The sequence below is a fragment of the Pongo abelii genome, chromosome 17 (assembly GCF_028885655.2).
Source record: "Pongo abelii isolate AG06213 chromosome 17, NHGRI_mPonAbe1-v2.0_pri, whole genome shotgun sequence".
NCBI lineage: Eukaryota > Metazoa > Chordata > Mammalia > Primates > Hominidae > Pongo > Pongo abelii.
The window spans coordinates 25122956-25137458 of NC_072002.2; the positions used below are offsets into that span (position 1 = coordinate 25122956).

Genomic DNA, 14503 nt, shown 5'->3' on the forward strand with positions numbered 1-14503 from the left:
TATCAAGAATAAACACGAGTAGCATCTGAACCACACATAATAAATCTTGGTCTTTCATTTTTTAAGCACATAAGGAAAGAATTAAGTGCCGTAGGTGGGCCTGAAGAGGCTGAATGATGACCACCGGTATCCAATTTATATAACTACCAATGTTATTTTAGCATGTTTATGTCTGACATACACAAAAATAGCAATCCAAAGTGAAATAGGATTATAATCTGGACTTATAAATACTTTTTTAAAAATCTTCAAATGCCAAAACAAATGGAGATTATTTGAAAGTAATTACGAGTAATTTTAACCTCACAGTAAGAAATCAAAGTAATTAGGGGAATGAACATAGGGTGGGAATCATCAATATCCATTACGGGGCTGGGCAAGGTGACTCACACCTGTAATCCCAGCACTTTGGGAGGCTAAGGTGGAGGATCACTTGAACCCAGGAGTTTGAGACTAGCCTCAAAAACATAGTGAGACCTCATCTTTAAAAAAAAAGAAAATAGCCAGGCATACTGGCACGCACCTGTAGTCCCAGCTACTTGAGAGGCTGAGGCAAGAGGATCACTTGAGTCTGGGAGGCTGAGGCTGCAATGAGCCATGATCATGCCACTGCACTTCAGCCTGGGCAACACAGTGAGACCCTGTCTTAAAAAAAAATTCAGACTGGTGTGGTGGCTGATGTTTATAATCCCAGCACTTTGGGAGGCCAATGCAGGAGGATCATTTTATCTCAAGGGTTTGAGACCAGCCTGAGCAACATAGTAAGACCTCATCTCCACTAAAAATTTTTAAAAATTAGCCATATATGGTGGTATGCACCTATAGTCCCAGCTACTGGAGAGGCCGGGGCTGGAGCCCAGGTGATTGAGGCTGCAGTGAGCTATGATCATGCCACTACACTCCAGCCTGGGTGACAGAGCAAGACCCTGTCAAAAAAAAAAAAAAAAAAAAATCCATTAAGGTTGAATGCTCTCAAATTCCAGTTATATAGCTGCTTCTGATAGCATGACAATATATTACAGTCTAGCCATGTTAACTGGTATGACTTAAAGGAAGTCTTCCTTAAAGCCTTCTCTGGGAGGCGGCTAGCCTCCTCTGCCCTTTCTAAACTGAGAATCATTAGCTAACTGGTGACTTCCTCATGTATCTTCCTAAGGTCAGTGAAAGATATTGATCTATGAGTCATTAGAGTTGCATTTAGCTTTGTCTTTTAAACACCAACGTTTTGTGGCTTTCATAGGGCAGGGAGAGAGAAGCAGCATTTTTTTTTTTTCCACCTTTTCTCAAGACCTACCAGAAAGGTGCCTCTCCAGAGATCAGAGAACTTTTAGTTTTCTAAACCAGGAATTCATGAAAACAGCATTAAGGTCAGCAGAAACGTAATGTACAGGGACAACCTTACTCTTCCCTGTCCTTCCCCATGCCGTATCTCCCTCTTACTTGAAACTACCATCTTAACCTAAACAAAGATGACCCTCAACTTGTGTGTGTAAAAGTAATTTACACTTCAAATCAATACGTGACAGAACGATCACATTTTCTTTTTGTTTTCACAATCCACATTTCTTCATTTCAACTACTGCCTGTCGTTACTGGCCCTAACTTCTTCCTATCTACCATTTTCTATCATGAACTTCTTCATTTTCATATAAATTATCTTTTTTCCATCCTGGAATCTGAAATTTTTTATTTCCTTAAATCTTTAAGCTACAGCCTTGGGTTTTATCTGACTCTGTGGTATCAACATCCAAATATTTGTCATTGTTGCACTGGGTGTCTATTTTCATTGTGGGTATTAAAGGATCTCATGGTTCAAGTGCCATTATTATTTCAAAACTTGCAGCCTAACTTTTCCTTTTATCTCTTGGTTTGCTTTGTTTTTTAGTTAACTTTTATCTCCATAGAGTGTAGCATTGCACAGTTCCCTTACAAGTTCTGGGAAACTTAAAAATCTGCCAAAAATCACGATAGAAAGATAAGTAACAACATACCATAACTTTCTAGTATTTGCTGAATATAATTTATTCGAAATACCATTCGAGTCTCAAAAAGACACAAGTGTTGAACACTGAAGGCATAGTCTATGAAGAACCAGATTGTTCATATTTAGAGAAAAACATGTTTCAAAAGCATCACTTAGAAGAACAGACCCCAGAACTGACTCACCCTGTTTACATCCTTTGCATCTTTCTTTCTTTTCTTTTTTTTTTTTTTTTTTCTGAGACCAAGTCTCATTCTGTCGCCCAGGCTGGAGTGCAATGGCACGATCTCAGCTCATTGCAACCTTGGCCTCCCAGGTTCAAGCAATTCTTGTGCCTCCACCTCCTGAGTAGCTGGGATTACAGGTGCCTGCCACCACGCCCGGCTAATTTTTGTATTTTTAGTAGAGACAGAGTTTCACCATGTTGGTCAGGCTAGTCTCTTGGCCAAGCTAGTCTCGAACTCCTGACCTCGTGATCTGCCTGCCTCAGCCTCCCAAAGTCCTGGGATTACAGGAGTGAGCCACTGTGCCCAGCCATCTTTTGGATCTTTCTAAGCATTCACTCATCAGGTTTCATATTCTCTTTTGATTTATATCCCATATGCCAACGTTAGCAAAAGTGACTATTATAAGATAATTTGTCATTTGAATAAGGCACAGATAACTATTTAGTTTTAAGGCCGGACAGTTACAGATTCAAGGAAATCAGATTGAATGTGAAATCAGGATGAAAGTGAAACGAGAAAGTGTGTTTAAAAGGAACTTGATAAAAGTACAACCTTTTCTTATTGGGTTTGGTATTTCATGGGGATTTATAAGTGGGATAAGGGTGATTCTGACCGTATTCTCCATATTCTTAATGTGGACTCTTGGTCTAATGTTGAGTGCTCAAATGCCATCCCTTGCAATCTATGTGCCTGACTGCAGGCAGCTCTTCCTTCCTCCCACTTTCCACGGTAATCCACTCAGCTCCTAAGGCTTGATGGGTCTGACCCTGCTTCGAGTGTGCACAAGTGACCAAGCCTGACCAATCAGAGTCCTTCAACTCTTCCAAATACACAGAGAGGTTCAGGGATTGGCACATGATACAGCCAATCAGAGTCATTCCTGGGACTTTTGTTGGGGTTATTAGGAAACAGACTCACGTTTTTATCTGTGATTATGAGCCACGGAAGCAACTGATGATAAAATCAAGATGAACAGCAGAGCTAAGGGGTAGAAAACCATGTTCTGATGTTGTTTGAATCCCTGAATCTGCCTAAAATAGTTGATCTCCTTAGAATTTCCATTTTCAAGATCCAATACCCTCTCCATTTCTGCTGGAGCAGATTTGAGTTGGCCTTTTGTCAGTTGCACCGAAAAAATGAATATATCACCTATCCCATAACACCCATGATCACTTAGGCAGTTCACCTCCAAACAGAAGAACTTCTGATTTGGTCTGTTCTTAGGCCATTTGTAATCTGAAGCCTGGAAGGCCCAACATGCACAACTAGAATACAGAACATCTGCATAAGGCCAGCTTTCGGAGGCTCTGCCAGAACACTCTTGAGCTTGGGCCATTCACCTATTCCCCATTGCTCAGGCTTCCCAGATTTTGTATTTTCTAGTAGTTGTTTGGGTTCCCTGGCAGTATCTAAACAGTTGGAGTCTTCAAAATATTCAATTGATTGTTTTTCTTTTTGTTATATGAAGTAATCAGGAAAAAAACGAAATGAGAATGAAGGTAAAAAAAATATCCTCACACAGGCCAGTCGTGGTGGCTCACGCCTGTAATCCCAGCATTTTGGGAGGCCGAGGCGGGCGGATCACGAGGTCAGGAAATCGAGACCATCCTGGCTAACACAGTGAAACCCCGTCTCTACTAAAAATACAAAAAGTTAGCCGGGCGTGGTGGCGGGCGCCTGTAGTCCCAGCTACTCGGGAGCCTGAGGCAGGAGAATGGCGTGAACCCGGGAGGCGGAGCTTGCAGTGAGCCGAGATCGCACCACTGCACTCCAGCCTGGGCAACGAGTGAGACTCCGTCTCAAAAAAAAAAAAAAAAAAAAAAAAATCCTCACACAGAGATAGCCAATGGCAACATATTGTGCCTTTTGTCCAGTTAAAATAAAAGAGAAAATTCTGTTTTCAGTATTTTGACCTGCTTTTTATTTTCTTTTCATTTCTCAGTGAATTTTTTTTTTTTTTAAACACAGATTCTCTCTCTGTTGCCCAGGCTAGAGTGCAGTGACGCTATCTCAGCTCACTGCAACCTCTGCCTCCAAGGTTCAAGTGATTTTCCTGCCTTAGTCTCTCGAGTAGCTGGGATTACAAGCATGTGCCACCAGGCCCAGCTAATTTTTGTATTTTTAGTAAAGACAGGGTTTCACCATGTTGGCCAGGCTGGTCTGGAACTGCTGACCTCGGGTGATCCACACGCCTCCGCCTCCCAAAGTGCTAGGATTACAGGCATGAGCCACTGCATCCGGCCTTTTCACAGTGAATTTGGAGGAGCTAGCCACTGACACGAAGGAGGAAGGCGCTCCGTACAGCAAATGAAATTCAGAACTCTGGCCAGCCCCTCGAGAGGAGGGTAACAGGTAAACCCGTATCTCCCATTTGGGAGGCACCACTCACTAGAATTCAGCAGGCTGGAGGCCTGGAAATGACTCAGCAATGAGTCCATTTTCTTATCCCTGGTAGGCCTGCTGGGACAAGTTGAGAGAAGACGAATGAAGTGAGGACGCTGCACACAATAATCTGAAGTAGTCCTAGCGCTGGAAAAGCAGCAGCCTGCAGACGACGGGGGCAGTGGGAAGGTGCGCCTGCAGGAGGAAGCACCTTATGGGGCTGAGCAACTCAGTCACTGAGAAATGATTCTGTCATAGACATGTGTGTATTTCTTCTGATAGTTATGCTCTGGATCATCAGAAAAATACAAAGGCATAGCCACAATTCATACTAGTGGAGAGATCTCAACAGAGATGGACCCACCCAAGCCTAGCTTGGAACTTGGACTCGGATGGAACTTGGACTGCACAGACTGTGTGGCCCCACACAGTGGGGATTGAGGCTTCAATATATGAATTTCAGGGGGACACAATTCAACCCATAACTGCTTAAGATGAGGCTCACAGGCTGGACTGAGGACTTCTCCTAGGGTGCAGCACATAGGAAACCATTTTATTATTATTATTATTACTATTATTCTTATTAGAGTCAGAGTCTTGCCTGTCACCCAGGCTGGAGGGCAGTGGCAAGACCATGGCTCACCACTACCTCAAACTCTTGGGCTCAAGTGAACTTCCTACTTCAGTGTCCCAAGTAGCTGGGATTACAGGCGTGAGCCACCGTGCCTGGCTGTTTTATTTTCTTTTAGAAACGAGAATCTCACTATGTTGTCCAGGCCTCAAGTGATCCTCCCACCTCTGCCTCCCGAGTTCCTGAGATTACAGGCATCTCAGCATTACGCCTGGCTCATGGCTTTTCTAATTGAGTAAGCATCAATAAAGTGACCTTGTGGAAAGACACAAGCCTGTGTAGACCTGGCTATGTCTGATCTTGTGCTGCTGATGACACCTCACAGGAAGTAAAAACGGCCAACACCTTGATCTCAGACTTCTAGGCCCTGGAACTGTGAGAAGTAAATGTCTGCTGTTTAAGCCATCCTTTCTGTGGTATTTTGCTATGGCAGCCTGAGCAGACAAATACACAAGCTAGTTTGCAAAGTTCTGCATCTTTCTACCCCATAACATACCGCTATGTTCCAGAAGGGCTGGTAGCAGTCTTAACTCTCATTGGCAGTACATGAGTAACTGTTTCCCTACATCCCTACTGTCAAAATCTCATTGACTTCTGTTTACATTTTCCTATTTATTCCCTATTAGTGAAGATTTTTTATTTTTATATTTGGGACAGGAGCTCACTCTGTCACCCAGGCTGGAGTGCAGTGGCATGATCTCAGCTCACTGAAATCTCTGCCTCCTGGGTTCAAGTGATTCTCATGCCTCAGCCTCTGGAGTAGCTGGGATTACAGCCATGCTCCACCACTCCCAGCTAAGTTTTATATTTTTAGTAGAGAAGGGGTTTCGCCATGTTGGCCTTGAACTCCTAACCTCAAGTGATCTACCCGCCTCGGCCTCCCAAAGTGCTGGGATTACAGACCTGAGCTGTTGCCATGCCCGGCTTTATTTTTATTTTTATTACAAACTTGTTTTTATTCTAATGTGAACTATGTCTTTTCCCTATTTTTATGAGAATATTCTATTTTTCTTACTGATTTGTAAGAGTACTTTTATAGTACATGTATTAAATCCAATGTTGTACATTTGGCAAATATTATTTCCTTTTTCTGTTTCCTGTTAATTTTGTTTATATTTTGTTATTTAAAAAATTGAATTGTTGGGGTCGGGCGCAGTGGCTCACGCCTGTAATCCCAGCATTTTGGGAGGCTGAGGCAGGTGGATCACCTGAGATCAGGAGTTCAAGACCAGCCTGACTGACACGGTGAAACCCCGTCTCTACTAAAAAATACAAAAATTAGCCGGGCATGGTGGCGGGTGCCTGTAATCCCAGCTACTCGGGAGTAGGCAGGAGAATCGCTTGAACCCAGGAGGCAGAGGTTGCAGAGAGCCAAGATCGCGCCATTGCACTCCAGCCTGGGCAACAGAGCAAGACTCCATCTCAAAAAAAAAAAAAAGTTGAATTGTTTTATATGTTCAAATCTACTTCTTTAATTGCAATTGTGTCTAGAAAAATCCTTTCTCCATCCATGAATCACATACATGTTTGGCCAGGTGCGGTGGTTCATGCCTGTAATCCCAGTGCTTTGGGAGGCCAAGGTGGGAGAACTGCATGAGGCCAGGAGTTCAAGACCAGCCTGGGCAACAGTGAGACCCCATCTGTACAAAAAAATTTTTTACATTAAACATTAACTAGGCATGGTGTTACAAGCCTGTAGTCCCAGCTACCTGGGAGGCTGAGTTGGGAGGATCACCTGAGCCCAGGAACTCAAGGCTGCAATGAGCTGTGATCATGCCTCTGCACTCCAGTCTGGGCAACAGAGGGAGACCCTGTCTCAAAAACATTTTTAAAAACTCCAACTGGCCGGGCGCGGTGGCTCATGCCTATAATACCAGCACTTTGGGAGGCTGAGGTGGACGGATCACGAGGTCAGGAGATCAAGGCCATCCTGGCTAACATGGTGAAACCCTGTCTCTATTTAAAATACAAAAAATTAGCCGGGCGTGGTGGCGGGCACCTGTAGTCCCAGCTACTCTGGAGGCTGAGGCAGGAGAATGGCCGAACCCAGGAGGTGGAGCTTGCAGTGAGCCGAGGTGGCGCCACTGCAGTCCAGCCTGGGTGACAGAGCGAGACTCCGTCTCAAAAAAAACAAAAACAAAAACAAAACAAAACAAAAAAACTTCAACTAAATTTTCTTCTATTTTTTAATCATTCCATATTTTGTTTTTTACCATTTAATTCAGCTTATATTTATTTTAGTGTCTGGTGTGGGATTGGAATATAAATTGATTTTTCCCCTCAAATATTAAAATTTTGCCAATTTTTTGAAAGAAATCCACTCACTGTCCATCAAATTGAAATGTTTCCTTGTCATATATTACTACTTACATGCCAATGTGTGGTTCTTGCTTACTATTATGTTTCATTGCTCTCTTTTCCCTTCATTAATATTGTTTTATAATTAATGTACCAACTACACATGTAACTCTCTGATAGGGCACATATCTCTTCATTACTTCTCATTTGAGACTTTTCCTACCTATTCTTGTCTATTATTATCAGTGAAGTTTTAAATATTTTGTCAAGTTCTATCAAATATCCCATTGAGATATTGGTTGGAATTACATTGTCTACTAATTAAGTGGAAAGCATCACTGTCTTTCAGTCTTTTCTCCAATGAGAAAAATGGACTGTCTCACTTTATTCAAACCTACTTATATACATCTCAGAATGTTTTAATTTACTCTTAATCATCCTTACTTCTCATTAGGACTATTGCTAGACATTTTATTTTGTTGCTATTGTGAATAAGACTTTTTTTTCACAGATTCCCAATTATTTGCCACAGAATCACATGGAAGCTGTTGATTTTTAGATATTACTCCAATTACTGCCACTTTGTTGAGTTTTCTTGTTAATTCTAACAGATTTTCCATTGATTCTTAAGGCTCTGGTTAGATTATCATTGTTCACAGCTCATACGATTATCTGGGATCTTCTCATTAGAACTGCTTCTTATTTGTCCTTCATGTTAAATATCAGAGATGAAAACAATTGCTTGGTTGATTTTTTTTTTTTTTTTTTGAGATGGAGTTTTGCTCTCATTGCCCAGGCTGGAGTGCAAGTGACTTGATCTTGGTTCACTGCAACCTCCGCCTCCCGGGTTCAAGCGATTCTCCTGCCTTAGCCTCTTGAATAGCTGGGATTATAGGTGCCTGCCACCATGCCCGGCTAATTTTTTTGTATTTTTAGTAGAGATTGGGTTTCACCATGTTGGCCAGGCTGGTCTCAAACTCCTGACCTCAGGTGATCCACCTGCCTTGGCTTCCCAAAGTGCTGAGATTACAGGCGTGAGTCACCACTCCCCGCTTGGTTGATTTTTTATTAAGTGCGTGCATCTTTCTTACTCAGCAAAAGAAAATGTCCATATGCAAGCCTTCTGCCAGAGAACATAACTTTGACCTGGCTGCTGTTCAACTATTATCCAAACAGTCAAAAGAAGTGGTTCTCACAATGGGTAATTTGAAGGGCACAAATTGATTATCTGCTAGTTTAGATTTTATCCCTGGATCAAACTAGATCATCAGAGAGCCACACACTTGCGTTGCTTTTTCTTGGCCCTACAGAATGCCTTCATAGAATTGTGCTTTGCCTCCTCCTTTGACTTATGTTAAGAATACTATTAAATCATCTTAAGAATCTACTATCACAATAATTTTTAAGGATATTTTGAGCTCATTGTCAATGACATCACTTAGTAACCTAAATATAAAAAGGGACCTTCGACAGAAATGTCTTTAATATTATGGTACCAGAAAAAGCAGTTAGTATAAGTCACTGATGTTAGATTTCAGGGGCCCTGGTCCTTAAAATTGCACAGTCTAAAGTGTCGTGGGAGGCTGGGTACAGTGGCTCATGCCTGTAATCTCAGCACTTTGGGAGGTCTGGGTGGGAGGATCTCATGAGATTAGGAGTCTGAGACCAGCCTGGGCAACATGGCAAGACGCCATCTCTACTAGAATATATATATTTTTAAATTAACCAAGTGTGGTGGCTTTATCTGTAGTCTCAGCTACTTGGGAGGCTGAGGCAGGAGGATCACTTGAGCCTAAGACCATAGTGAACTATGGTCATGCCACTGCACTCCAGCCTGGGCAACAGAGTGAGAATATGTCTCAAAATTAAATTTAAATTAAAAGTGTTGTGAGGCTCACTAAGTTATCCAAACAGGACTCTGGTAGCACAATGTTTGGGTTAACTGGTTAAAGTCTAGGCCTATATGTCTAGGCTGGTAGAGTCATGTTGAAGCTAACCTTGTTCATTATGGAAAATAAGAACAAATTTGATTGAAAAAGTCAGAAGAAGGTCTCTCTATCAGAGGGAAATAACAGGTGGATATATGCACTGTCACTAAAAGCCCATTTCTATGAAAATGCAGTACACTTGAATCTACAATCCTCTCGTTGAAAAGCCCTTTGCCATTATGGCTTCAGCTTTTACTAAAGAGTCTTACCAAGAATATCCACATGAAAAACTGTCCTGAATTTATTACAGAAAAATCTTGTCAAGAACTTCATTCATCATCAAAGTCTCAAACTTAGGATTCCAGATGAGAAATGTCATTCAGGAATTTAGTTAAGGAAAAGCTTTGACTCTTTTGCAAATTCCAAAGCCTGCTTATTTTTGGTGATGACATCTGGGTATTATTGAATTTATCTTTTCTCTCTCACTTGACAAGAGTTCAGAACAAAATTTGCTGCTCTATCAGAGCCATGATACGAGCCCACAGAGTTGACACGTTACTCACTTCGTGGCTCTGATTGCTCTTTCTGGTTCGTTAGCTTCATCATTAATCCTTTTGTAGGCAATTCCAAATCTTTTTTGGAAAAAAGGCCAAGCATATAGCGTATTTCATTTTGTTTGCAGTTGTTAGGCCATTGTTAAGGGTGCAAATGAAGCCTACAACTGAGGTACCACTAAGGAGAGTCACAATAGGCACATGATGGAAGGAGATGGGGCAGTCTCGGTCCTTTTTTTTTTTTTTTTTTTTTTGAGACACAGTGTCACTCTATCGCCCAGGCTGGAGTGCAGGGGCACGATCTCGGCTCACTGCAACCTCTGCCTCCCCGGTTCAAGCGATTCTCCTGCCTCCTCAGCCTCCTGAGTAGCTAGGATTACAGGTACCCCCCACCACACCTGGCTAACTTTTGTATTTTTAGTAGAGACAGGGTTTCACCATGTTGGCCAGGTTGGTCTCGAACTCCTGACCTCAGGTGATCCATCCACCTTGGCCTCCCAAAGTGCTGGGATTACAGGTGTGAGCCACCGCGCCCAGTCCCAGTCTTGAACTTAAGATAGGGATTGCAATTCAGCTGGCTAAGTGAAGAAGCCAGCCAGGTTCTGCAGCAGAAGACTGGAGAGAGTGCGCCCTATCAGATGGAGGCAGCTGCCGCTCAGACCCCAAGGTTAGATTGGTTTTCTTGAGGTAAGTCAAGCCTGGATTGCCAGATCTTACAATTTTTCAAGAAAAGCTAGACATCTAGATTTTTTTAAAAAAATCCTGATGTTTGAAATGTTGGCAACAAATTCAAATTTTTAAAAACACTCTGGACCAGCAAAAAGTAGAATGGTGACTGCGAGAGGGTGGGGGAAGGGGCAACGGGGAGTTGTTCGATGGGTGTTAAATTTCAGCCACACGGATGAGTAAGTTCCACGGATCTGCTGTGCGGCATCATGCCCCTAGTTAACAGTACAGTACTGGGCACTTAAAAATGTGTTAGGAGAGCAGATCTGTTAAGTGCTTTTACCATGATAGTAATAACAATAAAGCACAGTGACACAAGGAAACTTCTGGAAGCAATGAAGGTGTTAATTACTTTGATGGTGGAGATGGCAATCAAGGGCATATGCAACACGTCCAAACTCATCCAACTCCCTCCATTAAATATATGCAGTTCTTTGTATATCAATTATACCTAATGAAGCTCGTTTTATTCATTTTTAAAAACCCACTCTGGACTAAGCCTCCATCTATGGTTCAGACCTGGGACTTTGGGCTCATAGACACCTGGGGCTCACTAAGTTGTCCAAACAAGACTCTGGTAGCACTGTGATTAGGTTAATTCATTAAAGTCTAGGCTTATATGTCTAAGCTGGTAGAGTCATGTTAAAGGCTGGCTTGTTCAATATTGAAAATAAGAACAAATTTAAGTAAAAAAGTCAGAGGAAGGTCTAGGTATTAGGAACCCAGTTACCAGGGAGACGAACCAGGAACTCTGCCATCAGGGCACTGATGTCATAAAGGCAGCAAAGATCCAGAGGACTTCAACCTCCGAGAAACCTGAAGTTCTGAGCTCTTGTCTGAGATTTTGTGAGCGTAGATTACAGTAGGTAGAGCCCTGGACTTGAAATCTGGAAGCAGCCTTGATCTCACTTCTGTCACCAACAAATCAGGTCTTGGAAAACCCACTGAATTTCCCAAGGCCTCCATAGCACTTCCAGCACAAGAAGGAGGTTAGCTAAGACGTGAATCTTTCAAATTCCTTATTTCCAAACATATCTTATCAGAATCCCCAAAGATATGTGAGCATGAGAAAAGAAGTCTCCATTCGCCTTTCAGTCATCTACCTCTATAGAAAAATTATCTAAATTTTCAGTCTTGCTGCAAACACTAAATGCGTGGAATTTTCAAAGACAAGTGAAAAAGAAATACATATCAAGATTGAAAAATAGGAGACCATGGGACTTAGCAATCTTCACCAGAGGAATTTCTAATTTTATACTCTCCCACCAACAGAAACACAGTCACAATGTACTTTAATGCTTGGACTGTTTTTTGAAAAGGGTAGAGTTAATATTATCATGTACAAGCAGTGCCATTTGGACATACACTTTTGTTATACCTGATCACTTTGTGTAAATAATAAAAGAGAACTCAAAAGCTATAAACATCTGACTGTCTGCAATGTTTTCAGAATACATGTTTACTTTAATTCTGCAATGACTGCTTCAAGTTTTTCCTTAAGGGCGCCGCAAAGCTCATCCACCTTTTCTTCTTTTTTATAAAACTGAAAGGTTGGGACACACATGATAGCGCAGTCTCTCACCACCTCCTCACAGTTGTCAGCGTCCACCTCCAGGAACACCACGTCCTCATGCTTCACAGACAGCGCATGGAAGAATGGTCTGATGGTCCTGCAAGGCCCACACCACGTGGCCGAGAAGTCCACAGCCACCAGCCTCTCCCCGGCCTCCTTCAGTGATACCTCAAAGTCCTCCTTGCTCAGGATCACTTTCACCTTGTCCCCCTCCAGGAACTCCGTTGTTTCTTCTTCAGGCTTTAGGATGTCACCCTCCTTGGGTGGGGTGGCTTCTTCTAGGGACTTGGGGCCGTCATCCTCCTTGGCCTGGATGGTTTCTTCTGGGGAATTTGGGATGTCAACCTCCTTGGGTGGGATGGCTTCCTCTAGGGACTTGCGGATGTCACCTTCCTTGGGCTGGATGGCTTCTTCTGGGGACTTGGGGATGTCACCCTCCTTGGGCTGGATGGCTTCTTCTGGGGACTTGGGGATGTCACCCTCCTTGGGCTGGATGGCTTCTTCTGGGGACTTGGGGAGGTCATCCTTCTTGGATTGGATGATTTCTTCTGGGGACTTGGAGATGTCACCCTCCTTGGGCTGGCTGGGCTTCACTGAGGCCTTGGGAATATTGCCCAGCTTGGGCTGGATGGGCTTTGCTGAGGACTTGGTGATGTCACCCTCCTTGGGCTGGATGGTTTCTTCTGGGGACTTGGGGATATCACCCTCCTTGGGCTGGCTGGGCTTCACTGAGGTCTTGGGAATATTGCCCAGCTTGGGCTGGATGAGTTGTGCTGAGGACTTGGGGATGTCACCCTCTTTGGGCTGGATGGCTTCTTCTGAGGACTTGGGGAGGTCCTCCTTCTTGGATTGGATGGTTTCTTCTGGGGACTTGCGGATGTCACCCTCCTTGGGCTGGATGGTTTCTTCTGGGGACTTGGGAATGTCACCCTGCTTGGGATGGCTGGTGTTTGCTGAGGACTTGGGTAGGTCATCGCCCTCCTGTGGGGCATCAGACTCCTCTGTGCGCATGTGGAACGTGTGGCTGACCATGGGGAGAAAGGCCTTCTCTTTGGCCTGGGCTGTGTCCAAGAACTCTAGGGCCAGGAGAGGCACGTTGCTGGACAGGACTTGTAATGAACTTTCTGTACCAAAAAACATAAAATAAAATAAAATAAATCAAATAGAAATGCAAAAGAAGAACCAAAGAAATTCTCTTCATATTCCAAGGAAGACTGACGTCACTCTTCGAGATCACGAATGAAGTCTGATGAATGATGTATTAATCTGAATAACTCATTCAGCAGAAGGGCAAACAGCGTGTGGTTACACGTATCTTCTGTATACATGTTCTTAAGCTACAACTTTCCCTTCTTCGTTCAACACCCTGCCCGCTCCCTAACTGCATAGGTCTTTAAGGCAACCCTCTTTCCTCCCCTACTTACCATTAGCATCACCTTCATTTGTTTCTTCCTGAGTGCCCAGCCTCATTTCTGGTTTTCCAGAGGCTCCAGCGTTAACACTTTCCATTACTAGTTCCTTGTCTACATCCATTCCTGATCCTTCATAGATGCCTCATAGTAAAGGCCGTACCCTCCAACTTTTTCCAAGCTATCCATCCTAACATCAAAATATGAGTAAAACTTACATTTGGGTAGCACGTTACAGTTCGTTTTCACTCTCTGTATTCACAACAGTGATATTTGAGAGCTTCAAGGTGGCTGCTCTGTGCTGAGGCTGGGACTACGCATTCACTGGCATCATTTCCTAGAACACAACAAACCACTGAGGTCAGAACCATTATGATGAGTAGTTTACACATGAGAAGCTATGTAGCTCACTTAAGGTGACAAAGCTAGGATGGCGGCAGTCTCCAAAGCTCATGCTCTGCACTGTGAGGCTGTGCTGGACTGCTCGCCACAAGTCCCGTCCAGCCTGGGTTCTGTGAATCAACCTTCTTATCATCTCTCTCCAGGATCCCCCAGCCTCCAACTTTCTCTTTATGACTCACCCATTGTGACCAGCTCCTAAGTATCTCCTCGAAACCATGTTAACCTCCTCTGCAAAGTGTCCCACAATGTCAAATGTTCAGCTCCTGCCAGACAGCTTCTTTCCCCACCTCCCCCACCTCCCAGGCCCACCAGCCCAGCCTGTGCCCTCCCCCATGCAGACACATCCAAGTTCACGGCTCTTCCAGCCTTTACATACAGGAGAACAACCTCTT

The 14503-nt window shown here is 43.4% G+C and overlaps 1 protein-coding gene across 3 annotated transcripts; it reads right to left on the minus strand.

Annotated features, from left to right (window-relative positions):
• Positions 1-12155: 12155 nt before the first annotated feature.
• Positions 12156-14265, minus strand: TXNDC2 (thioredoxin domain containing 2). 3 transcript variants are annotated; one of them, XM_054537627.2, is made up of 3 exons: positions 14121-14195; positions 13725-14046; positions 12156-13424 (listed from the first exon to the last, which is right to left on the minus strand). In XM_054537627.2, exons 2-3 carry the CDS (start codon positions 13831-13833, stop codon positions 12187-12189), a joined length of 1347 nt encoding a protein of 448 aa, XP_054393602.1. In that variant the 5' UTR covers positions 13834-14046; positions 14121-14195; the 3' UTR covers positions 12156-12186. The 3 variants fall into 3 exon arrangements, with proteins under 3 accessions (XP_054393602.1, XP_002828078.4, XP_054393603.1); XM_002828032.6 differs by having other exon boundaries at positions 13725-14265; XM_054537628.2 differs by having other exon boundaries at positions 13928-14232.
• Positions 14266-14503: the final 238 nt, after the last annotated feature.

What these genes read in the sequence shown, in the direction of transcription:
- TXNDC2 (XM_002828032.6), bottom strand. Translation starts at nt 13,833, where the DNA reads ATGGATGTAGACAAGGAACTAGTAATGGAAAGTGTTAACGCTGGAGCC. An exon ending in AAATGAAGGTGATGCTAATG is followed by an intron (nt 13,425 to 13,724) that starts GTAAGTAGGGGA and finishes TTTTTGGTACAG; the next exon opens with AAAGTTCATTACAAGTCCTG.